Source organism: Crocuta crocuta, unplaced genomic scaffold (assembly GCF_008692635.1).
Source record: "Crocuta crocuta isolate KB4526 unplaced genomic scaffold, BGI_CrCroc_1.0 scaffold158, whole genome shotgun sequence".
Classification (NCBI taxonomy): domain Eukaryota; kingdom Metazoa; phylum Chordata; class Mammalia; order Carnivora; family Hyaenidae; genus Crocuta; species Crocuta crocuta.
The window spans coordinates 341,538-365,370 of NW_027532590.1; the positions used below are offsets into that span (position 1 = coordinate 341,538).

General features: G+C 46.9%; 1 protein-coding gene across 2 annotated transcripts in view; it reads left to right on the top strand.

Annotated features, from left to right (window-relative positions):
- GATA4 (GATA binding protein 4) overlaps positions 1 to 16,359 on the top strand; it is a 47,048-nt gene extending 30,689 nt beyond the window's left edge. Inside the window, exons 2-6 of one of the 2 annotated variants that reach the window (XM_077779646.1) lie at positions 7,817 to 7,986; positions 9,684 to 9,809; positions 12,879 to 12,966; positions 14,752 to 14,900; positions 16,087 to 16,359. In XM_077779646.1, coding sequence (XP_077635772.1) covers positions 7,822 to 7,986; positions 9,684 to 9,809; positions 12,879 to 12,966; positions 14,752 to 14,900; positions 16,087 to 16,269 — 711 coding nt within the window. In that variant the 5' untranslated portion in view covers positions 7,817 to 7,821 and the 3' untranslated portion in view covers positions 16,270 to 16,359. The remainder of the gene's footprint in view (positions 1 to 7,816; positions 7,987 to 9,683; positions 9,810 to 12,878; positions 12,967 to 14,751; positions 14,901 to 16,086) is intronic. The other variant, XM_077779645.1, reaches the window with a different exon arrangement.
- The last annotated feature ends 7,474 nt before the right edge of the window (positions 16,360 to 23,833 follow it).

A 23,833-nucleotide genomic window follows, 5' to 3' on the forward strand; every position in this document is an offset into this window, starting at 1 on the left:
CCCTGGCGGGGGGGGGGAGGGGAGGGCTAATTGGTCACAGAAAGGAACACAAATGGTTGACTCTTTCCATACAGTCCCTTCAGTGATGGCCAGTTACCTAATGGAGCCTTCATCTCATCTTTCTGTTTGTAATTTGCAACTTCTCTTAGCGTATGAGGGAGGTATTAACTCTTGGCAACATGCTATAACTACTTTTCTCCAGGCTCATTTGTTCTTCAGCCCCTTCCTTTTCCTTTCTCTTTCTTTCTCTCTTCCTCCTGTCTTGCTTTTGATACTTTTTCCTTCCTCTCAGAATGTTCTTTCTCCTTTTTTTTTTTCTAACCTGAGTCACATTCTTTAACTTTCCTTCTCAACCTGAAGCCAGGCTCCTAGATGAACACAAGTGTTTTGGTTTGTGTGTGTGCGTGTAAAGGTGAAAGTTTATTTCCAACACAATCGCAATATTCACCTGGAGAAAAGTTTAAAGGTCTCTCCTGTTATTCAGCAACTGTGAAGAAATGTAGCATGCTCAATGTTTCCTATAGATTAGTCTCCATTTTCTTGTTTGGAAAATTCCAAAAATGTCACGCATCTCCTGAAACTGAGGTCAGAATCGCCGAGGTTGGAGAAGCTGTGAATCGCAGGGTCCTCATCCTTCAGTGCTCTGAAGCAGAGGCCGCAGACGCCCCTGGGCTGCTCTGGCTGGGCCTGGCAGGATCCGCTTCTGTTCCGCTTTCAGAATGGGTGCCCTCATCCCTGCCAGCCTGGACGCTGCTGGAGCCGTGTCCGCCTTCCCCTTGGCAGCCTCCTGTCACAGGCCAAGCCTGACGAAGCCCAGAAGACCAAAGGCCGAGGCTGCCAGAAAAACCTCAGGATTTGTTTGCTCCTTGTGCCCCAGACCTAGGCGCCAGCCCCGGGGACAGACCCAGGCCTGTCAGGAAATCCATGCACAATCTCTGGTGAACTTTGGATGGGATAGCAGGGCTGGGGTTCAACAAGGGACATATGGGTGGGGCTAGGGACTTTGCTCCTGAAGCCCCTTTGGCTCTGGGGGAAGTCACTGGGCAGGTACCTCCTCGGATATCACCCAGGCCTTGGATCCCCTCTGGTCACAGTTTTGTAGCATTGAATAGCCGCCCTGAGCACTGGCAGTTTCCATTGTGTCCATGTGTCTTCTGTCCCCAAACAGATTGCTGAGTGATCGGGGACAGCTGAAGATGTGTAATTGGAGGGCGGAGGGATGGGGGTGAGCAAAAAAGCCCAGGCGCCATTGCAGTTTGTCACATTTAATAGAATTCCTTGTTTTGAGTTGTGTATCCCCAGCCAGACCAGAACAAGTTTAGGCGGCCATCTTGCCCCAGTTTTTTCTGCTACATCTCTATGGCCAGCACTTGCTGCAGGGGCCAGTAGAGTAGACACATGGCAAATGTTTGGGGCTTCAGTGCCCCCCACAGAAAGAGTAGAGGGACTGCGGTCAGATAGTCTCAGCATCTGAGGATGAAGGAGGGGCTCTACATGGGGTCTGGCCCAGCTTTCTCTAGCAAGGAAACTCCCCCCAAAAAATGGAAGCCTAAGGGACATCTCTCTAGCAGAGCAGAACCAGGCTCTGTGGCACCAATTTGGTGGGCTGGCCAGTTCACGCAGCAGCGCCCACCTGCCTGAGCTTGCCCTCTGGCAGTTGGGGGGCAAATCCAGCTTTTGGGCAGTGCCCAACAGGTGCTGCCAACCATGTCCCCGACCTCTGATATCTTTCCCTTGTTCCTCCTACTCTGCTCCTCTCCCTCTTCCTCCTTTCCTTCTCCCAGCGCAGCTGGGGCACAGTTCACCCGACTCTGGGGTCCCCAAACAGACCAGGTTTGGCCACTCCCCGCTGACAAAATCCAGAGGCAGAGAGACCAATGGTGGCAAAACCAGAAAGGAATTTCTGTCAGGGAGGCCAACCCCGGGAAGACAGCAGCCCATGGCTCAAAGGCGGTCTCCAGAGTGCTGAAAATACTTCCAGGTCTATTTAAGGAACATGTAGGGCAAAGGTCCGCGGGTCTGTGCAGGTGGGCAGTGAAAGTCAGATCACTGTCTTGGAGTCAGTCCTGGGCAGAGTCCTGCTGGCTGAGGGTAGACCATGATGAGGGGGCCTTTTGGGTTCCCTGCAGGGGATGCTTTACCCTCAGGGTCTTCTGCCTGAGTCCAGGGACAAGCTAGAAAGAAGAACCCAACAAAAAAGTCTGAGGTCAAAATAGAGGAGCCAAAGCCCTCTCTCGCCAGCCCTGACTTGCTTAGCACTGCCTGTGGGTGGGTTCCCCAAGATGGATGGAGCAGGTCAGGGGAGAGGTCGAAGCCTTTGCCTTTGATTGTGTCAGTTCTCTGTGGGGAAGTCAGGGGTGAGATCCTTCAACCTCCTGGCCCACATTTTTCTTTCAGGCACTTGAGGAGAAGTAATTCCTAGGAATACCCATACTAAATTGGATGCCTACGAAATCAGGCTGAGTTGGTTTCCTTCTTTAAAGATAACGTTTTCCGAAGTGGGTCATGGATGGAGGTGTGGAGATGGATCCCCATTCTTGGGGTCAGGACCCAATTCGTTTTGTGTTTCTTTTTTTTTTTTAATTTTTTAATGTTTTTATTTATTTCTAGGAGAGAGAGAGAGAAACAGCGTGAGCAGGGGAGGGTCAGAGAGGGAGTCACAGACTCTGAAACAGGGTCCAGGCTCTGAGCTGGCAGTCAGCACAGAGCCCAACGCGGGGCTCGAACCCACGAACTGCAAGATCACGACCCAAGCGAAAGTTGGACGCTTAACCGACTAAGCCACCTAGGCGCACCCGTTTTGTGTTTCTGATTGCTAAAATAGTCATGAATTACTATGGCCCTGTGAGCAGCAGCCTGGTGACCTCATAAGTATACACTGTCAACCATGCTTCCAGTTCCTTCCCTGCCCACAAGTCCCCAGCTTGGCCAAGTCTGAGAGTGATACTGATACACAATTTACAATCCCCAACGTGCCCCAGTGGTTTGAGAAAAGGTCAGATTCCCAAATCTCCTAGCTCTTTTATCTATCCTCTCCCTTCTGCAAAAATCCCTCTCAAAGATTTGTCCCAGGCCTTCCCCCTCCTTCTCCACCCCTCCAAACCTAACAATCATCCATCATTGTTATCTCATTTGGTGTTTACAAAGCACTTTACAGCCATTGTTGTGATTTTTCCCTCTTATTTGCAAAGTACTTTACAACTATTATTACAAGTCTTTTCTCCAATGTGAGGTAATGCTGACCCACTTCCGAGAGTTGAATTCCTGTTGACCTCTAAGTGATTGGACCCATTCCCGTGATGCTCAGCCCTGAGTAGGTGGGGCTTTCATAAGTAAAGGTATTGGCTGTGCCCTTAGAAATCTGGCTTATAAACTGGCTTCAGACCACCACCTGCTGGCCCTTTGGGAAGTTCCACCCAGTGCATTTCTTAAAATTTTTTTTAAGATTTTTTATCTTTAAGTGATCTCTCCACTCAACACAGGGCTTGAACTCACAACCCTGAGATCAAGAGTTGCAGGCTCTGCTGCCTGAGCCAGCCAGGCACCCCAGCCCTCAGGGTACTTCTAATGAAGGAGTAAGAGCTGGTTGTTACCAGGGTTCATACTGCCAGATGTTCATGCTGATGTGGGGCTCACTCATTGCCTAGTACCTCCTACTTCTGGCAGAGTGGCTGCTAAGCAGCAGGGTTTGAACTTCATTCTCTCCTTTCTGCAGTCTCAGGTAGGGTGTGTGTGTGTGATGCAAGAGAGTAGAATAGTAACCCCCCCTCCCCCCCGTAGTGGACTGGAGCTGCTTAACATGATCAAAAGTTTTTCTGTTTTTGTTTTTTGTTTTTAATGTTTATTTTATTTTTTTAGAGAGAGAGACAGACAGAATGTAATTGGGGACACAAAATCTGAAGCAGGCTCCAGGCTCTGAGCTGTCAGCACAGAGCCCCACACAGGGCTCAAACTCACGAACTGTGAGGTCATGACCTGAGCCAGATTCAGAGACTTAACCAACTGAGCCACCCAGGTGCCCCAGTTTTTGTTGTTGTTTTATTAGATTTTTAAAAATAGGCAAATATGACATTACAGAGTGATGATTTTTTTACTTTTTAAGTTTATTCACTTAGAGACAAAGAGTATGAGTAGGGGAGGGGCAGAGAGAGAGGGAGAGAGAGAATCCCAAGCAGGCTCCATGCTGTCAACGCAGAGCCCAGTGCAGGGTTCGAACTCACGAAACCATGAGATCAGGACCTGAACTGAATCCAAGAGTTGGACACTTAACCAAATGAGCCCTCCAGGCGTCCCCAGAATGGCATTTTCAAGAAAGAAAAGCCCACATCGTAATAACTAGCCTAACAAAAACTCCTTCCTTGCTGGTGGCCTTAGCTGCTACCACAGTGGCTATGGCATTTTGTGTACTGCATTTTTCATTTAACATGCAGCGTAAGCCTTTTCCTTTATTGTTAAATTGTCTTTGTAATAATCATGTAAAATTGTGTAACATTTTATTGAGTAGGTTGGATGGTGCAAGTCTTTCTGGTAGAAAATATGGAAATCTCTGTAGATTTGGAGGTGTAGTAGATTGTAGAGAGACATATAGACATATGCCTTTAGGAAGCATGGGCTTTACCTCCTACCCATTCTCTTCCTTTGGCTACTGTTGTTAACACCTGACCCTTTAATCTGGGTCTGACTTCTGCATTTCCTACCCTAGACCAAAAGTATTTGCCATCCAAATCCCCAATTAGGTTAAGGTATGTTCCGAATACAAGTTGAGTAATATTGTTACTCATTATTGATATTTTGGCTCAATTTGCCCAACTCAGTTATTAGCATTCTGAGAATAAGGTTCCCTCTTAGCATCTGTGACATCTATCAGAGGGCTTAAAGAGCCAATGGTCAGTAAACATTTGTTGGTGATAAATACGTATTTGCCAACCTCCAGTGCCTTTCCCTGGCCAGTAAAATAGTTGCTCGAGTGTGTAACCAATTCTGTGAGACAAATGTGAAGGAGTTTCTAAGGCAAACCTTTGTTTTGGGGTCTCAGTGCCACTAAGGCCCAGTACCCAGCCAAGAGAGCTGTAATTGCCAGGATGGCACCTTCGATGAGATTCTACCGCTGCATATAAAACCATAAGTGTGAAGAGAAGAGGGCATCTCCCCTCCAAAACAGAACAGATTATGAGATTTTTGTCTGTAGAGGCTTTTTTAGATAAGCTAGAACATAGGAAAGAAGCCAGTTTGCCTGTCTTTAAAAGGAGGAGAGTATGCATCTTTATGTGTGAGAGCTGCATACTGGAATATTTATGAATGAAATGGTAGAATGTCTGGGATTTTCTTCAATTATACAGGACAGAGGAAAGTCAGTAGAGAGCTACTGGCCCCAACTTGTCAGTAACTGGATGATGATTAAATAAGAGTTCATTCTGTCCACTTTTGAGTGTGTTTAGAGCTTTCCATGATAAAACAAACAAACAAACAAACAAATAGAATAAGAGGGTTGCCTTAGGTCTGGACTGGAAAAATGATTGATCTAGAAAAGTCCTCCATTCCCAAGCATGATTTAGGCTCATGTGTCTTGGTTCAATTGTGAGGCTGTAGTGCCATCTAGTGTTTACAGCAGACACTCCCCAAAAGGATGACATTGCCAGGGCCCCTCCTGGTTCGAAGGTCCTTCTTTGAACTCCTTTGGCCTTTCCAGTTCCCTCATGGGAAGGCCTGGGCCAAGGAAACAGGGTTTACTGGCTCGGGGCAAGGGCAGCACATGCCAGTTTGCAGGTGGCTGTGATGGTGGTGAGGGTGGTGAGGGTGGCGTGCGGGTTTGTTCCTTGCCAGCCCGTCGTGGGGAAGCAAACTGTGGGCAGGCGTTGCCATTTGGTATGTGGCTCTGAAAGCCGGTGACCTTGCTGGAGAGTTCTCACTGTGACCCAGGTGCAAAAATAGCCTCTCTTGTGACCGTGTGTGCTCAGCTCCCTGGCCTGAGCAAATAGCCCCTCACACCTGCACATTGTTGACTCAATGTGGACACACAGCTACTTGTTTGCAGGTGCAAATGACTGTTTGTGTACCCAGACTTGAGGGGAGGGCCCCCCACCATGCTCTTATTCAGCCCACGTTCCCTTAGAGCAAATAGCTGGGCCAGAGAACTAGCAGAACCCCATTGCTAGGTCCTGGTGGAGGGAGAGCTCTTTAAAACCCTCCCTTCTAAATATCCTGCCTTAGTAGGGAAGAACCCAGTCTTGCCTCTGGTGGTAGGACAAGGACCACCTGAACAGCAGGGTAGCTGTACTTACGGATGGAAAATCTGGATGGGATGTAAAATATTTTTCAAAATAGGAAGCAGGGTACATGGAGTCAGAGAGGTTTCTGGAAGTTCTGAGCCAGGCTTTATACAGATCATTGGGAATAAGAAAGGGGTCCCAGCCTATCTCACCAGGGCAACTGAAATGGGCGGGAGTGAAATTTATCAGTTATAAAATTCTGTAGACCTGGATGGTAAAGGTGCTGATGGAGGGGGTTTGTCAATGAGTGTATGAGACTGACCATGATGGCAACATGCCCCTGGAAGTGCGAGTGACGCTGAGTCACAGTTGCTTGCAATGTGGGCCTTCATTTTATACAGGAGGCAGGAAAAATGTCAAATTAGGATACAGCATATCAAGCAGATATATTGAAATGACAAAAATTAATTATAGCCCTTTTTGCAGGGCAGTTTGAAAGTTTTAAAATCTTTAAAAAATATGTAGTCCCTTTGGAGCAGTAATTCTACTTCTAGGAGAGTACCGTAAGGAATACGCAGAAATGCTAAGATTTGTGCACCAAATGAGCTGTGTTTACCAAACAAAAATCAGAAGCTAGATAGTGATTGAGTAAAAGTTTAATAATAATAATAAAGGATGGCACATGTATATGATGGGATGATATATACTATGCTAAAATGCATTTATGAAAAATTTCTTTTAATTTTTCATGTATTTTATTTTATTTGAGAGAACAAGAGCAGGGGAGAGGAATGGGGTGGGGGAGGAGAGAGAAAGAGAGAGAGAGAGAGAGAGAGAGAGAGAGAGAGAATCCCAAGCAGGCTTATGCCTTGCACAGAGCCCATCGAGGGTCTCAATTCCATGACCCTGGGATCATGACCTGAGCTGAAATCAAGAGTTGGACGCTCAACTGACTGAGCCACCCCAGGCACCCTGAGTTTATGAAGAATGTCTAATGTGGGGAAATGCCTTGGTATTAAGTGAAAAAAGTTGGCTCAAAATTATGTAGTTTGACCTTGACTAGGCACAAACGTATGTCAATATATAAAGTACTGCAAAAGATATAATAGAACAAAATGTTAATAACACTGGTGATCTTGCAGTCATAGGACTACATTTGATTTGTATTTTCTTTACACATTTTATTGTCTGATTTCCCAGAGTAAATCTTTTTTTTTTTTTTTTTTTTTAATTGAAATGGAAAAGGATCTCCATTTTGAAAGGGAAAGAGGAAGAAGGTCTGGGCAGAATTCAGTGTTAGGTGAGATCCTCAGGGATGTAGGCTCTGAAGCAGAGATAGGGACTAAAATCCAGGCCGCTGGTGTTGCTGCCAGACTTTTTTTTTCTCATGACTGGGGAGAGCCTTGCGGTGTCTGGGAGGCCCAGGAGTAAAACTGTCTGTTCCAGAGGTTGAGGCCAGAGTCCGGAACAGGGAGGCAGCCTGAGGTGATCCATCGTTTTTTACACCTTGCAAGGAAAAGACATTATTCCTTTGGCTTCTAGATTTTCCAATGTAAGATTTCTGGGCCCAAACAAAGAATTAATCCTCTGTATTATTTTCCACCCAGTAGATATGTTTGATGACTTCTCAGAAGGCAGAGAGTGTGTCAACTGTGGGGCCATGTCCACCCCGCTCTGGAGGCGCGACGGGACGGGGCATTACCTGTGCAACGCCTGCGGCCTCTACCACAAGATGAATGGTATCAACCGGCCCCTCATCAAGCCTCAGCGCCGGCTGGTAAGCAAGTGTCCGGACTGCTCAAGTCTGCCCTCCTCTCCTCCTCTCGGCACCTGGCTGTAGGGCTCACACTTTGGTGGGAAATTCCTAGGTTTTGAATTTTGGACTTCATGTCATATTTGTTTGTTTGTTTAAGTTTATTTATTTATTTTTGAGAGAGACAGAGACAGCGTGAGTGGGAGAGGGTCAGAGAGAGAGAAAATGGGAGAAAGAGAATACCAAGCAGGCTCTGCACTGTCAGCACAGAGCCGATGCAGGGTTCGAACTCACGTAATGGAGAGGCCGTGACCTGAGCTGAAACCAGGAGTCAGGCGCTCAACCAACTGAGCCCCCCAGTCACCCCCTTCAAGTCATCTTTTTTTTTAAATGTTTTATTTATTTCTGAGAGAGAGAGAGAGAGAGAGAGAGAGAGACTGTGAGTAGGGGAGGGTCAGGGAGAGAGAGGGAGATACAGAATCTGAAGCAGGCTCCAGGCTCTCAGCTGGCTGTCAGCACAGAGCCCAACGCAGGGCTCGAACCTACGAACCATGAGATCATGACCTGAGCTGAAGTGGACACTTAACTGACTGAGCCACCCAGGCGCCCCCTCAAGTCATCTTTAAAAGAAAGTGTGGGTTGAGGAGTTGGGTGGGTGGTTGGCAACATCATAATTTCTTATACCTTTAGAGTGAGCTTGAGCTACAAGGATGTTCCAGACCATCTGCTTTAACACCTGATTCTGCAGAAGTGAAAAGGGAGGCTCAGAAGAGCTAACAGCCTCAGCCTTACAGTCACATGGCTACTGAGTCTCCTATCTGGAACCTGAGTGCAGGCTTCCTGGTTCTCAGTCCAGCCTCACCTTATAAAACCCAGAGCCCAGGGAGATCAAACAGGGTGTATTGGGGCCTATGGCTGGGAAAGAGTTTGTAACAGGGTTTTTGACTCATGAGTCCATGGTCTTTTCTAGTATAATTTGATTTTGACCCACACAAACTAGCTTTCATGTATATTAGGAAGGGAGGAATGGAGGGGTTGAGTCCTGATGTTTCCCTTTCTTGAGGTCCCAAGGCCCATCCAGTCTTTGATGATGCTTGAATATAGTAATTCTTTACCCACCACCCATGCCTGGTACTGGAAGCCCTCATTTTTTCTACTTTTGAGAAAAGCTTTTCTGCCTCCAGTGCCCAGTGTTTGATGGGCTCTTTGATGAATGACTGATAATGCCACTAATGTTACAGTTAGGAAAAGAATTCACTCTACTTCTCCTGCAGCTGAAGTCCTTGTTCTCATGCACCCCCAGGAGTGGCTTAGGTGAAGGGAGAATCTGGCTCTGTGGCTGCTCTGAGACTTTTTTTAATGTTCTTTTTTTTTTTTCTAGAGAGAGAGAGAATTAGAGTGTGAGCAGGGGAGAGGCAGACACACATGCACATACATACATACATACATATATACATACATACACACACAGAATCCAAAGCAGGCTCCAGGCTCTGAGCTGTCAGCACAGAGCCCGATGCAGGGCTTGAACCCACAAACCACAAGAGCATGACCTGATCTGAAGTTGGATGCTTAACCAACGGAGCCACCCAGGCGCCCTTTGCCACTGTGGCTGACCCTGCTACCCACTTAGTGCCAGCCCCTTAGCGCTCCCTGCGAAGTAGAAGCAGCAACCACAAGCCTTTTACTTGGACTTGAAGGGTTTGCCTTCTCTGTTGCAGTCCGCCTCCCGCCGAGTGGGCCTCTCCTGTGCCAACTGCCAGACCACCACCACCACACTGTGGCGCCGCAATGCCGAGGGTGAGCCCGTGTGCAATGCCTGCGGCCTCTACATGAAGCTCCATGGCGTAAGTGACCCCACTGCCAGGCAGGGTGCGCGCCCCGACCAGCGGCCACACGTTCGTTCCCGTTATTCACTTCTCACTTGTCTTCCAACTTCAGGCCGTAATTCATTTTTCCCTTCTTAGCAAAGGTACCTAGATTTAGAAGGGCCCTTACAGGTGGCATTAGTCCGTGTGGGCTGCTGTTAGAAAACACCAGACTGGTGGCTTATACACAATGGAAATTTATTTCTACATTCCTAGAGGCCGGAAGTCCAAGATCAGGTGCCAGCATAGTCAAATGCTGGTATGGATTTGGGGAAATACTCTTCTATGTCATTGATCTGCTTGTGAATTACTGCAAGTATTCATTAGGAAATTAACTTAGTAGTTCTTACTAAGGATAAGAAACATACAAATCTTTTGATTTACCAGCTCTGCTTTGGGGAAACTAGCCTATAAAACAATAAAAGAATCAGTACAGAATGATGTTTGAACTGTTTATTGCTGCAGTATTTGTAGTGGCCAAAACAAGAAACAGTCATAAACCCTCATAAAGGAATGGTTGATTAATCTATGGCACAAACTATAGTGTGAAATGTGCAGAAGCTTAAAACTAGTCAAGTCAGAGCCATGTATCTTGACCTGGAGTAACAAAGACACATTTGCAAAGTAATATACATAGTATGACCCTGTACTATGGGGGTAAGGGTATGTTAAACACACACACAGATAAAGATGGATGAATACACACGTAAATACGTGTACAGATATGTACATGTGCACACATGTTTGAGAATGCTTTAAAATGAAAGAAACTAACAGACTGGTATTCCAGTTGCCCCAGGGGGACAGCATTGATGGTAATGGAGTGGGAGGGGTTGTTACTAACTTAGTCTCATGTTTTATTTCTTTTTTTAAACTAGGTTTTTTGTTTGAATTCCTGTATAGGTAAGATACAGTGTTATATTCAGCTTAGGTGTACGATATAATGATTCAGCAATTCTTTATGTTATTTACTGCTCATCATCATGAGAAGTCTACCATGTTTTCTTATTACAGTGAGAAAAAATAGTAGAAAATATAGTCAAGAACATTCATAAGAAAATACACTTCCTTCTGCAAAGAAACATATCAAAGATGTTTGTTGAATCACTGTAATAGTGCAAATGAAGGGAAAAAACCTTCTGGAGGAAAATGGTTAAAGAAATTCTTGTTCTTCAATAGGGGAATTGTAAAAGAAACTGATAAAGGAATACTATGCAGGTGTTAAAATGATTGTGTCCTCAAAAAATTAAAAACAGAATTACCGTATGACCTGGCAATCCCACTTCTAGGTGTATATCCCAAAAGAAGTGAGAGCAGAGTCTTGAACAGATATCTGTACCCTCATGTCCACAGTGGCAGTAGTCACAAGAGCCAAATGTGAAAGCAACCCAAGGGTCCATGGATGGATAAGTAAAATGTGGTCTGTCCATAAAAGGGACTATGATTCATCCTTTAAAAGGAAGTAAATTCCGACACATAGTACCAGATGAATGAACCTTGAAGTCATTTTGCTAAGTGAAAGAAGCCAGTCACAAAAGGACAAATCTTGTATGATTCTACTTACATGAGGTGCTGAAAGCAATCAAACTCACAGAGACAGGAAGTAGAATGGTGTTTGCCAGGAGCCAAAGGGAGGGGATAATAGGGAGTTAGTGTTTATTGGGTACAGAGTTTTAGTTTTGCCAGATGAGAAGTGTTCTGGAGGTGGACGGTGGTGATGACCGCACAACAATGTGAATGTACTTAGCACAGCTGGAAATGGTTGAGATGGTAAATTTTATGGTATGTGTATTTTACCATAATTTTTTTAAAAAGTACTGAGGTCGGTGGGGGTAAACACAAGGGCTCTATTTTTCTGAGGCCAGAATGGGTTTCAAGTGGATCAAAGTGTGGGGTTGGAGGCTGGAGGGAAGAGAGGCTATTTCCCTCCAAAGATGGGAACACTGTTTGACTTCTCAGTTGACTAGAAGGCAGGTTCAACTTGACACAATGATACCCTTCTCTCTTAAGCATTCCATGTTTAGTCTCTCAAGTGGCAATTTCTTTTCTTTCAGTATTTCAAATATGGCCTTTATTAGTTCCATACAGGAGAAAAGCACAGACCAGTAAGTAGAAGATTTGGTTGGCCTGGACTGAGAGAAACCAGCTGTGAGGAGGGCACATGTTTAAAAGTACTCGAAAGATGAGCCAGCAAGCGTGGTCCCCAGACACTTGTTTAGGCATCTGTGAATTTCAAGAGCATGATGCCTGACAGTCACTACTTGTGTATGAGAAGTTAGTGCCATGAAAGTGTTGCACATGGATAGTTTATCTCAGGACCTGGCCCCAGGGCAGTCTCCCCAACATAATCTCTGGTTTCTCCCCACCACCCATGGAAACACCATGATTTGCTCCAACCAGACTTAATGCAGTGCAGAGCCACTCTGTGTAGAATGACTTCACATCTCAGTTCACTGGGCTGCACCAGTTTCTGCCTATTTCTTAGCATAATTATTAACAGCACCCTTTTCACTTTTGCAGCATCCTGATGCTGCTGATAAACTAAAGGCTTTTGCACACACTGCTCCTGCTGCCTGAAATGCCTGCCCCTTGTATAGTTGACAGCCTCCCACAACTTAGGCATCACTTCCCCAGTGAAGCCTTCCTTTATGAGGTCATGTGCCTCTTCCCCTCCTCCTGGACCGAGGACAGAGCTTAGTGTTTCCTCTCTGTTCCCCCACATCACCTATGAGTCTGGTTGGTTCCTTCTTGTCTGTCTTTCCAGTAAACTATGGAGCTCTGGAAGAAAGGAATAGTGTCTTTAAGCTTCCGTTTCTCCTGCGCTGGTATAATACACAGCATATAGTATAGGTGCTTAATACATACTTGAATAGCATTGGTTTCTTTCTCAGCAGGAACTCCAGGGGCTGATTCACTTAGTCCCAGCCCCCAGGTTTGTAGAGGAACTACTTAGATGTTGCCTTCTCATAGTGTGAATGCATGTTTAAATATGGTAGCAGATCACATACAAGTAGAAAACCATATATATTGATTTGTAACTCTCTCTAGGTCCCCAGGCCTCTTGCAATGCGGAAAGAGGGGATTCAAACGAGAAAACGGAAGCCCAAGAACCTTAATAAATCTAAGACACCAGCAGGTAAGGAAAAGAATTGTGTGTAATTATATGAAGAACTCAGTGTCCCTTGGAATATGTGAAACTCATGTACTCTTAGTTAGTGGGTCAGTCCAGGCTACCAGGCATAATGATAGCCTGTCCATCTGCAGCCATTCAGGAGAGAATGATAACACAGTGAAAAGTAACAGTACCATGCAAGATGTTGGGAGCTTTTGAAGCAGGCTCAAGTCAAGCTGCATGATTCTTGCCAGCACCAAAGGCTGCAGTGGGCCAGCTGGACTGGTTGAGGGCCAGAGAGAAAAAAGAACATTACCAGTCCCTCTTATCTTTGGGACTGCAGTCTCTCAAGAACTCAGCTCAATTCTGTTCCCTTTGAGATAATGGGTATCTAGGATGACAGGATTCCATTAGTCATGCTCACCACAGGTTGATTTGTAAGCCAATGTATAGTTAACATCATGTAGTACTTAGCATTCTAGAAAGCTGCTCTACAATTAGTATCTCATTGGTCCTTAAAGACCCCCTTGAGACCCATTATCTACATTTTACTAACGAGCAAACTGAGGCTCAGAGAGGGCAGTGACTTAACCAGTCACACAGCTGTGAGTGGGTAGACTTGGAATTAAAACCCAAGTTTTTACACTTCAAGGTCCATGGTCTGTCCAATTTGCCACTTTGTCTTCTCAGTTTCTAGATGAAGAATGAGGACTACTTATGTTCCTATCAAGAGCACTCCCTCCTCAGTACTGCTACCAAATCAAAGATTTCACTGGGAAATGCTGCAGTTGCAGAGAAAATAAATCAGCTAATCCAGTGGAAAGTTTATCTTCTAATCTAAGGCACAACAAACAGATACATTTCCTGGGGTGCCTGCGTGGCTCAGTTAGTTAAGCGTCTGACTTTGGCTCAGGTCATGATCTCACAGTACGTGGGTTCGAGCCCCGCATCGGGCTCTGTGCTGACAGCTCAGAGCCTGGAGCCTGCTTTGGATTCTGTGTCTCCCTCTCTCTGCCCCTCCCCTGCTCATGCTCTGTCTCTCTCAAAAATAAACATAAAACAAAAACAAAAACAGATAAATTTTCCTTTTCCACTACTGAGAACATGACCCAAGTCTTCCTTTCCCAGATTCAACAATGGCTTACCCCTTCTGGCAGTATATCTGATTAGGTATTTTATCTTAGATCTTATTTATTATTACATCTAATTTTCTGTGTCTCACACCAGTGGTCTTCAGCCTTTCTCCCTATGTCCACACTGTTTTAGAAGCACAGCACATTCCCCTTGGTAACCTCACCTCCTTACATGTTGCAGTGGTAGAGAGAGCAAGCATTTGGTTCTGGTGAGCAGCCCCTATCCGAAATTCCCAATGCAGGGAGCTAGATTGGGCAGCAAAACCTGAACAGATTCAGGCTGCCATAGTCTTTATTTACCCCATGTGTGAATATTCACATTTTGCTGTAGAACAATTAATATCTTTAGTTATAAAGTGTCATCTCAGACTCCACTGCGAGTATTCTGTAATATACCGTATTAAAATCCAAACACTTCTGAATCCTGAAACAGGTGGTCTCAAGAATTTGGAATAAGGCGTGGTGAGCCTGTCACTTGAAAACTTTCCCTTGAAATTCTGATATTTTCATTTGTCCCATTTTGAGAATTGTCACCTTGCCCTGATGAAGGACCCTGCTTCATTCCCCAGGACATAGGAATACAGCTGTTGGCATAGACTTCCCCTAGCTGTCTCAAAGAACTGCCATCCATTCGCTGTGTCCCTAGCCTGGGTATCCTGACTCTGCCTTATTTTAGGTCCCTCAGGTAGTGAGAGCCTTCCTCCCGCCACCAGTGCCTCTAGCAACTCCAGCAACGCAGCTACCAGCAGCAGTGAAGAGATGCGCCCCATCAAGACAGAGCCCGGGCTGTCGGCCTACCATGGCCACAGCAGCTCCATGGCCCAGGTACATCCCTGGGTGGGGAGACGGGGCTGCCCGTGGGGTAGTACACCTCAGAGCCCCAGGTGGCCAGGTTAGCACCAGAACACGCACTTTAGCAGAGCCCCAGCAGGTGGCAGCAGGAGCCGCCAGGTGCCCTTGGGGTCCCACCTGAAAGGCTGGGGCTAGGGGCTATCTGCACAAGAATCTATTTCAGCACATCTGATCACATTACATTGATTTGGACACACAGCTACAACACACCAATGTGCCAGGGCCTTCAGAGACCAGGAGAAGGACTCATTAGGGCACAGCCACAACCTGAATCAGACTGCATGCTTCTACAACTGTAGAAGGTTCTAGAAGGTGGTGCATGGGCTTTCTCAGCAAGTCTCTCTCCTAAGTGAGAGGTGGTGTGACCTTCGCCTTGAAGGTTTTGTAGGTTTTAGCAGGAGGAGGGGATGGAGGAGGACCCTCCTGGCGTGGGCAGAGGTGTGGAAACTGTGGGGTGTAGGGTGGGCAGGCAGGAGGTTGGTGAGGAGGTCACAGGCAGGCTGCTGTTTAATGAGGGTCGGCTACAGGTCCAGCTTCACGCGTGTGTCTAGAAGATGAGTCAGCAGTCCTGTCCTTTCCTGCAACCAAATATGATGGCATTCCTCCTCCCCTACCCCTTCCCTCTTTGGTTCCCCTATTTGGGACTAGGAGAGTCCTAAGCTTGGCGACTGCTTCCCAAGCTTGGTTACAGCTTGGTTACCGTGAACTCTGACCTATCCTCTGCACACGCTTGAGGGAGGCTGTATCCTAAAGAGCTTTTCACTGTCAGGGTAAAGAAGCAGGTCCCATCGAACCGGGGGAGCCGGGAGCCTCTTTCGGGTGTGGAGATCTGATGGGGATAAGATCATGGAAGATGGCTCAAGCCATCTGAGAAACCAGAATATCCACAAGCCTCTACCGGGCCACAGTGCTCACAAGCTAATGCATCACCCAGACCCCTTGGGTCCCACAGCATGGGGGTTAGGAAAAACAGAGGGAAATGCTGCTTGCTGTCTTGACCTGCCCTTGTCCTGGGGCCCTCTCCCCTCCTCCTTTTCCTAGGGGTGGGAGCCAGCTGGGGGACACCTGTGCACCGGGGCTCCCCTCTCCAGCCCACACCTCCTCTCCTGAGCCCTCAGGAGTGATTCTATTGAGCTCATCTTGCACTTTTTGCTTTCAGACGTTCTCAGTCAGTGCGATGTCTGGCCACGGGCCCTCCATCCACCCGGTCCTCTCGGCCCTGAAGCTTTCCCCACCAGGCTACGCGTCTTCTGTCAGCCAGTCACCGCAGGCCAGCTCCAAGCAGGACCCTTGGAACAGCCTGGCCTTGGCTGACAGTCATGGGGACATAATCACTGCATAATGTCACCTCCTTCCCTCCTCAGATTTCGGCACGGACTTGGGATTTGGAGGACAGCAGAGATGAGGCTCTGGGCTCCCAGGGCCCGGCCTGCTCTGTCGGGGAATAACTCCAGAAGAACAACTGGGAAGAAACTTGAAGCTGACAATTTGGTTTAGGGGAAGTGGGTATTGGATTTTATCAGATGCCTTTTCAAGGGTAGGCGACTGGAAAGAGCCCAGACTCTGATCTGGAAGAGCCCACCCTTCACTACGAGCACATTTAAGTCCCTTCTGTGGAGTAAGAGACTTCTTTCTTGTTTTCCACCCACCCCTCCCCTACAAGAGATGAGATATCTTTCTCCCCTGCCTTTCCACCACTGTGGCCTAAGATGGCTGCTTTTCCATGGTGTTCCTAGCACTGGGGCTCTGAGGGTGGGTGGAGGGGACAAGGTGCTGGGATTTGGATGTGACAAGCCCTCTGGGCAGCTGCTGCCCTTGCCCACCCCTCCCCCTTCAGGTTTGGCATGCCCCTGCATTCCTCAATACCAAATCATGGCTCCTGAAACGTTGGGTGTAATGCCCGTGTTACTGAATGCTTTGCGGGGAGATGGAGGAGAGGGCCGCCTCACCCACTGCAAGGTGTGGCTTTGGCCAAATTGCAACTTGGCAACTTCGCCTCCCCCAAGTTCCTTTCCTTGACCCAAGGCTCAAGCCTCCGCTCCTTCTCCTCACCCCCAAGGCCTCAAATAAAATCCCTTCCACTGCTGAGTGATTCAGCTCTGCCTTCAGCTTGAACATGTGTCTTCCTCCGCAAAACAAAAGCTTGGCGGTTTAGCCACATGGCAGCCTCCCCACGCCTGCCCCCCAAAATCTTCATCTACCCCATCACACACAGGCAGGTCTCAAGCAAGTACAGAAAAGGTTCTGCTGCTAAAGTGAGTTTGACAAACACTCACCTGAGACTCGAGATCCTTCAGGAGAACGTTTCTGGCAGACACCGTCCCCGGGGCTGGGGCCAGCACTGAGCACGGGCACGGGCTTTCCGTGGGTTCTTGTGCTTAGGTCTCGTGGACGACACTCTCGTTCTGCGGAGATGTGCCTCTTGTTCAGACAGCAGGCTGAGTTCCTCCAAGGGGTGTGGAGCCCCTGCACCTACCCTCATCCTTTCCCCAGAAGACACCTTTCATCCAGGAGGCAAAAAGCTGGGGATCTTGCAACATAAATTCAAAGCAAACCAGCTCAACATGGCACAGACCTAACAGAAAGACGACAGCCAATAAGAGAAGACGCTGAGGGCAGGCCTCAAGGGAGTCCCTGGCTTTTGTGCTTTCCTGGAATTGGCCGCCTTCTCCTCTCCATGTTGCCCTTTCTGCCCGAGATGCTGGAGCTCACAGAGACTTCTCCTTCCTGGTCCTCATCATCAACAGAACTGTAGCTGACTGTGGCCTTACCACATCTTCCCCTCAGATACCCAGCTCCCAACCCCAAAGTCCTACTGGCTGTAGCAGAGAATATTTTTAAACCAAGATTCTGTTTTAATCATCATTACATTGCTTTCTTCCATGAAGGCCACCCTCATATACTTTCCCTAACCCACAACCTGTTAACATTGTCTTAAGGTGAAATGGCTGTAAAATCAGTATTTAACTAATAAATTTATCTGTACTCCTCTTTTCCTTCTCCTCCCTCAGAAGTCATTACTGGGAGGTTCGATGCTGCCCTTTGCCAGGCAATCTTGAGCCACGGAGGCCCCTTCGCTGATCTGCTCACAGGCTGCATAATATCATTTCCTCCCTTCAATCATTTATGGCAGTTGGCCAAGACTTCCTCTGTATGTGATGGTGGCTAGTGAAAAGAACCCTCATCCGGGCCCTGCTACTGGCTAGTTTGCGACCTTGACAGGTAACCTTTAGGCTTTGGTTTCCCAGGAGAGGGTTGGGCCAACTGTTAAAGTTCCTGTGGCCCAACACTTGTTGCCCATTGAAGGGAGCCATTTCTAGGGCTTCCCCCCGGGCCAGCAGGGGCTGGGGCACGAGGCAGAGTGCAGGGCAGTGGTCTGTCCAGCCCACCTGGTTTAAGATGTGTACTGGGGGAATCACCCTGACTTGTTCTCATTGTTTCCCACTTCTCCTTTATGGTCTGATCCAAGCAAGCTTCTAGAGAGGAGGGGAAAACTTCTTCCATTTGTCTTCATGGTCTTAGGCTACAAATTGCTTAATTGCTTCATCTTAAAAGTGGGGTGGGAGTGGGGGCAGTGGTCCTACGGCCACCCTCTGACCCAGTACCTGTGGAATGAGACCCAGCCAAGCACACCTGCCCCCATTCAGAATTGTCCATGGTGCCTTCCGCCTTCTCTCAACTGGCTTATGCCAAACCCACTGGACAACTGGTGGCCTTTGACCTTTCACAGCACCCATGTTATTTTTGAGCAGGTAAGAAAAAAAATAAACTATGATGACCGTTATTTTATATAAAATCAGAAAAGCTTTTAAATTTGCTGAGGAATAGCCAAGCCTATATAGCCAAAATGTAGCTGCCATCCAGAAGAATGAGTAGCAGATGACTAAGTAACAAAAGAGATTCAAAACCTACCAGGATTTATGCTGGCCTCAGGAAGCATGTGTTTTCTGACGATGAAGTCTCTGTTGAAGACAGTTGCCACTTCCCTTTAGGAATGGCTTTCAAAACAGAATTATATACATTACCAGATCAACCTCATTCCTTGTACAGTCCTAACTTGGGCTTCACCCTAGTTGGTATAATCAAGCTAGATTCAGCCTCTTTGCTCACCGGACTTGGTTGCTTCCCCAGATCAAATCCATTCTCAGAGAAGGTCAAGTTACTACCAATCAGGATATTCTAAAGGATGCAATTCCCAGAGGGTGGGGAAGTGGCTGGTGTGGAAGGATTGGGGGAGGGGAGCCACTAGCAATGGTGGTGTCATTAGAATAAATGTCTGACCTGATGTGGTGAGTGAAGTAGACAATGCATGTGTCCCGGTTACAAAATCCTTCACATTCCCTGAGTCTCACCTCTTGCTATAACAAAACTGTTTTGTAATTTTAAATTATTTTTGATGTTATTATTTTTTAAAGTTTATTTTGTGTGAGTGTGTGCATGTGAGTGGGGGATGGGCAGAGAGAGAGAGGAAGCACGCAAGAGAATCCCAAGCAGGCTCCACACTGCCAGCTCAGACCCCCAACATGGGGCTCGATCCCATGACCCTGGGATCACAACCAAAGCCGAAATCAAGAGTTGAATGTTTAATAACTGAGCCACCCAGGCGCCCTAATGATAAAACCTTTTGAAGCACAGTGGGAATTAATGGTTGGAGAGCATTAATCCTTAATATTTGACTTAAAAAATTTTTTTTGAGAGAGAGTTTGAGCAGGGACAGAAAGAGAGGGAGAGAGAGAATCTCAAGCAAGCTCCATGCTCAGCACAGAGCCTGACATGGGGTTCAGTCTTATAACTGTGAGATCATGACTTAAGCCAACATCAAGAGTTGAGCGTTTAACCGACTGAGCCACCCAGGTGCCCCCTTAATATTTGACTTTTGAATGCCTTTAGGGGACAACTTATAGCACATTTATCTGTGATAATGTTTGGCTTCAGTTGACCATAGTAAGGATGCATTTATATTCACTGAACATGCACCTAATGGAGCTGGGGTAGGGGTTATTTGGATGAGCCTCCCACTCCTTGAGCCCCCAGAACTCAACATACTTGAATATCGATTGCATGAGAGAGAGAGCCATTGGAAAGCTGCTTTTGAAGTGGAAGTGACTGCTTCTTGGCTTTTTGATCATTTTCTGACATTGGAGGCGACTCTTCAGATGGTATCCTTTGCCTTGCTGGAAGCTAGAACACCAAAATGCCCTGTCATAACAACACAAGTTTATATCATCCCATAACCAAGGACCAGCCTCAGAGCTTCCAGGTTTAGCCTGGGAGGTGGAATCCGTCTTCTCCAGGTCTCCCCATCCCTGGGCACTTGCTTTCATTTCAGTCACTGAGGCCCCTGTCCCTCGGCCTCCTGGAGAGTGCTGCTGTCCTATAGCATGCAGGCCCCAGGGTGATTCTCCTCCCCCCTCCAGTGGCTGTGGTGTGACAAGGAGAACTAAATAATCCAAGCAAAGACCACATTAAAACAAACGTAGCTTTTCAAAGTTGGCTTTCTTTTGGTCTATGCATTGCTTGTTCACTCTTCTGACTGAAGGTTGGGAGATTTAGAGAGGTAATTGAGAGCTGTGCTGTGGGTTACTGGGAACAGAGGAATCAGAAAAAGGCACCCAGCGCTCCTGGGCCCAGGCTGTAGAAGTGTGATTGCAGGCTTCAGCTGGGGAGGCCTTCCCATGGATGCGAACAGGGAGCTTCTGCTCCTGGGTGAAGGGTGGTAAATGAGACCCCACCCACCCGCGCTGCACATTACTCCCATCACACACTCCATCCCCTCCCTCCTCTCTGGTGATTGTCTTCTCTCATACAGCTGTGGTGGCCCTGGTTCTCCCGAGAAACAAAGGTTTGACTTCCTCCACTCTGGGTTTAGAAGAGGGTTTTAGGGGCGCCTGGGTGGCTTAGTCGGTTAAGCGTCCGACTTTCGCTTAGGTCATGATCTCGCGGTTCGTGGGTTCGAGCCCCGCGTCGGGCTCTGTGCTGACTGCCAGCTCAAAGCCTGTAGCCTGTTTCAGTCTGTGACTCCCTCTCTCTCTGACCCTCCCTGCTCATGCTGTCTCTCTCTCTCTCCTAGAACTCAATAAAACATTCAAAAAAAAAGGGGGGGGTTTTAAACAGATGCACCTGCTATTCTCATCACTGGGCAATGGCAGGTTGCAGTGATGAGTGAATTTCTGATTGCAAGGGGTTAATTCAGAAGCAGCTCAGTACTAGTAAATAGTACTAATAGATAATACTAGTAGACCCCTCTTACAATGGTTAGTCTCTTGTGCTGCCTCTTCCTTAAGATGGATTTGCTCAAATGAAATGGATTGTCATTAGAGATGTGGAAACATTTAAATTCACCATCCCTCCTCTGTTCTTTTCCTTTAGAACTCAAGAAAATAAAAAATTGAAAATCTCTGTTATTCCTAGGGTTCTTGATTATCTGAGACATTTGAGTTGGGATGGGGGACAGATGTAGTAAGAAAAGACTGACATAAGCAGAATCCTAAAAAGGCCCAGGAGCAGAGGACTCTCTGCCGAACAAATAGGTAATACCATTTCGTATGGTTTTCATCCTACAGGTGCTGCTGATTATTCCAAGCATCCCCCAGCACTGCCGTAGTGATGAGGGTTGGAAACACTTTTAGGAAGTCCACCTGTTTTCTCCCCCTCTCTCTCTGACATCCTTGACCGTAGCTTTGTGGTACAGCTCACCTTGCAGATTTCCTCAGTATGGCTTCCAGCCTTACCACAGCCCAACTCCCCTTTACCCCACCCCAGCCCTGCCCTAATTCTCATGTTTTGAAATTGTTTTATTTACATAATCATTTAGGCTTTTCCTCATTTGTCATAGATCAAAAATACAACCACGTGTAAATTACATCTCAATTTTTAAAAGAACAAAAAGATAACCGCTAATCTCTGCTACCAAGTACAAGATAGTGGATACACTGAAGTGATTGAGTTCCCACTCAAGGCAGATTTTTAGTTTGCTTTACAGTCTTGGTATGGCAATTAGGAGGATGGTTACCTTGGGGCTTTTTGACAATTTATTTTTATTTTATTTTAAAAAATTTTTTAATGTTTTATTTATTTCTGAGAGAGTGTCAGCAGGGAAGGGTCAGAGAGAGAGGGAGATAAAGAATCTGAAACAGGCTCCAGGCTCTGAGCTAGCTGACAACACAGAGCCCGACACAGGGCTCGAACCCACGAACTGTGAGATCATGACCTGAGCCGGAGTCGGACGCTTAACTGACTGAGCCACCCAGGCACCCCTTTTTGACAATTTAAAAATTACTTGTGGATTTCTATTGGGTGAATCTCTGGGCCCTGGGCCTCTAGAAAAGGGCCATTGTCATATACACACTCCTGGAATGGATTCTGTAATCATCTCCATCCATGCTTCTGCTTCCTCAAAAAAGGAGGGAGTCTACCAGAAACAGTCAAAAATAAAATTATTATTTTTTAAAAATTTATTCTGAGAGAGTACACACATGAGCAGGGGGAGAGGCAGAGAGAGAGAGAGAGAGAGAGAGAGAATCCCAAGCAGGCTCCTCATTGCCAGCCCAGAGCCCAATGTGGAGCTCGATTCCACAACCTGGGGGAGGGAGTCCACCAGAAAGAGTAAACAGTGGAATTTGGGGTGCCTGAGTGGCTCAATTTTCTAAGTGTCCGACTTTGGCTCAGGTCATGATCTCATGGTCCATGGGTTCGAGCCCCATGTCAGGCTCTGTGCTGACAGCTCAGAGCCTGGAGCCTGCTTCGGATTCTGTGTCTCCCTCTCTCTCTCTACCCCTCCTCACCCCCCTCTCTCTCCAAAACTAAACATTAAAACAACTTAAAAAAATAAAATTCAAGAGTTCAGAATTGTAGTCCAGGTTTGGCCATCATCTGGCTGCATAAGTTAGGGCAGTTCACCAAACTGCTCTTCACCTCAGCATCTTTATCTGGAAAATGTTTTGGAGCCAGCAGATCTTTAAGGTTCTTCTGAGCTCTAAGTAGTGATGATAGCTGTGATAATCTGAAATTATCCTTGCCATATCTGGTGTCATACAAGGAGCAAGCGCTACCTTCCCTTTTTGGTACTCTACCATGTTGTGAGGATGCTCAGGAAACGACAGAGAGAAATTACTCCCCAGAGACCCACTGAATTAGGTCTGCCATCCAGCACTTTGGACCATCGGCTCTGACACTACAAGAAAGTGGTTCACCTCCCTCTCAGTCTTACTTACTCTTGTCAGTACAAGTGAAACCTCAGGGCCTGGAGTCTAGAGACTCCAGATTGATGTACTTTAAATGGAAAACTACCTTTTTTTGTGATCTAAGTAATGAACTTTAAAAAATGTTCCAGAAGCTATACATCCAGTGAGTATTGTCTCACAAAGTAGCCACGTCAAAGACTACTTATTCTAGGGTTGCAGCCATTGCAACAATATGTGTTGGAACTCCCTTTAGACACTGTCTAGAATCTGCTCATGTCAGCCTAAGAGAACCAGGCTTATTGCTCATTGCTTCTTAGCCACATTCGACATGGGGCCCCAAATGGAATTACATCACCTGACCAAATTTTGTCCCCAGTCCTTTCTCACTGCCCCTTTAAAGGATAGGAACTTGTCATCAAATGAAGGGCTATTGAGGAATGTTCTGTAGACTCTGAAAGCTACTCCCAGCAAACAAAGCAGGGGACATGGAAAACCCTTTCAGGTTTTCTATGGCCGCCACACTGCAGAGGAAAGCATGCCATGCACTAATTCTGGTGTTTCCTTAAATCCATCGAACGACGTTGGTGTCTCCCCTCACTACCCAGCTGCACTGAAGAGGTTTGAGAGGGACTGCAGGTCATGGAACTGGAGCCTGCCTCTGAGCCTTCCCGCAGAACATTAATTACATTCTGCAATTTGGGGCAGTGGTTTTCTTACTGTTGG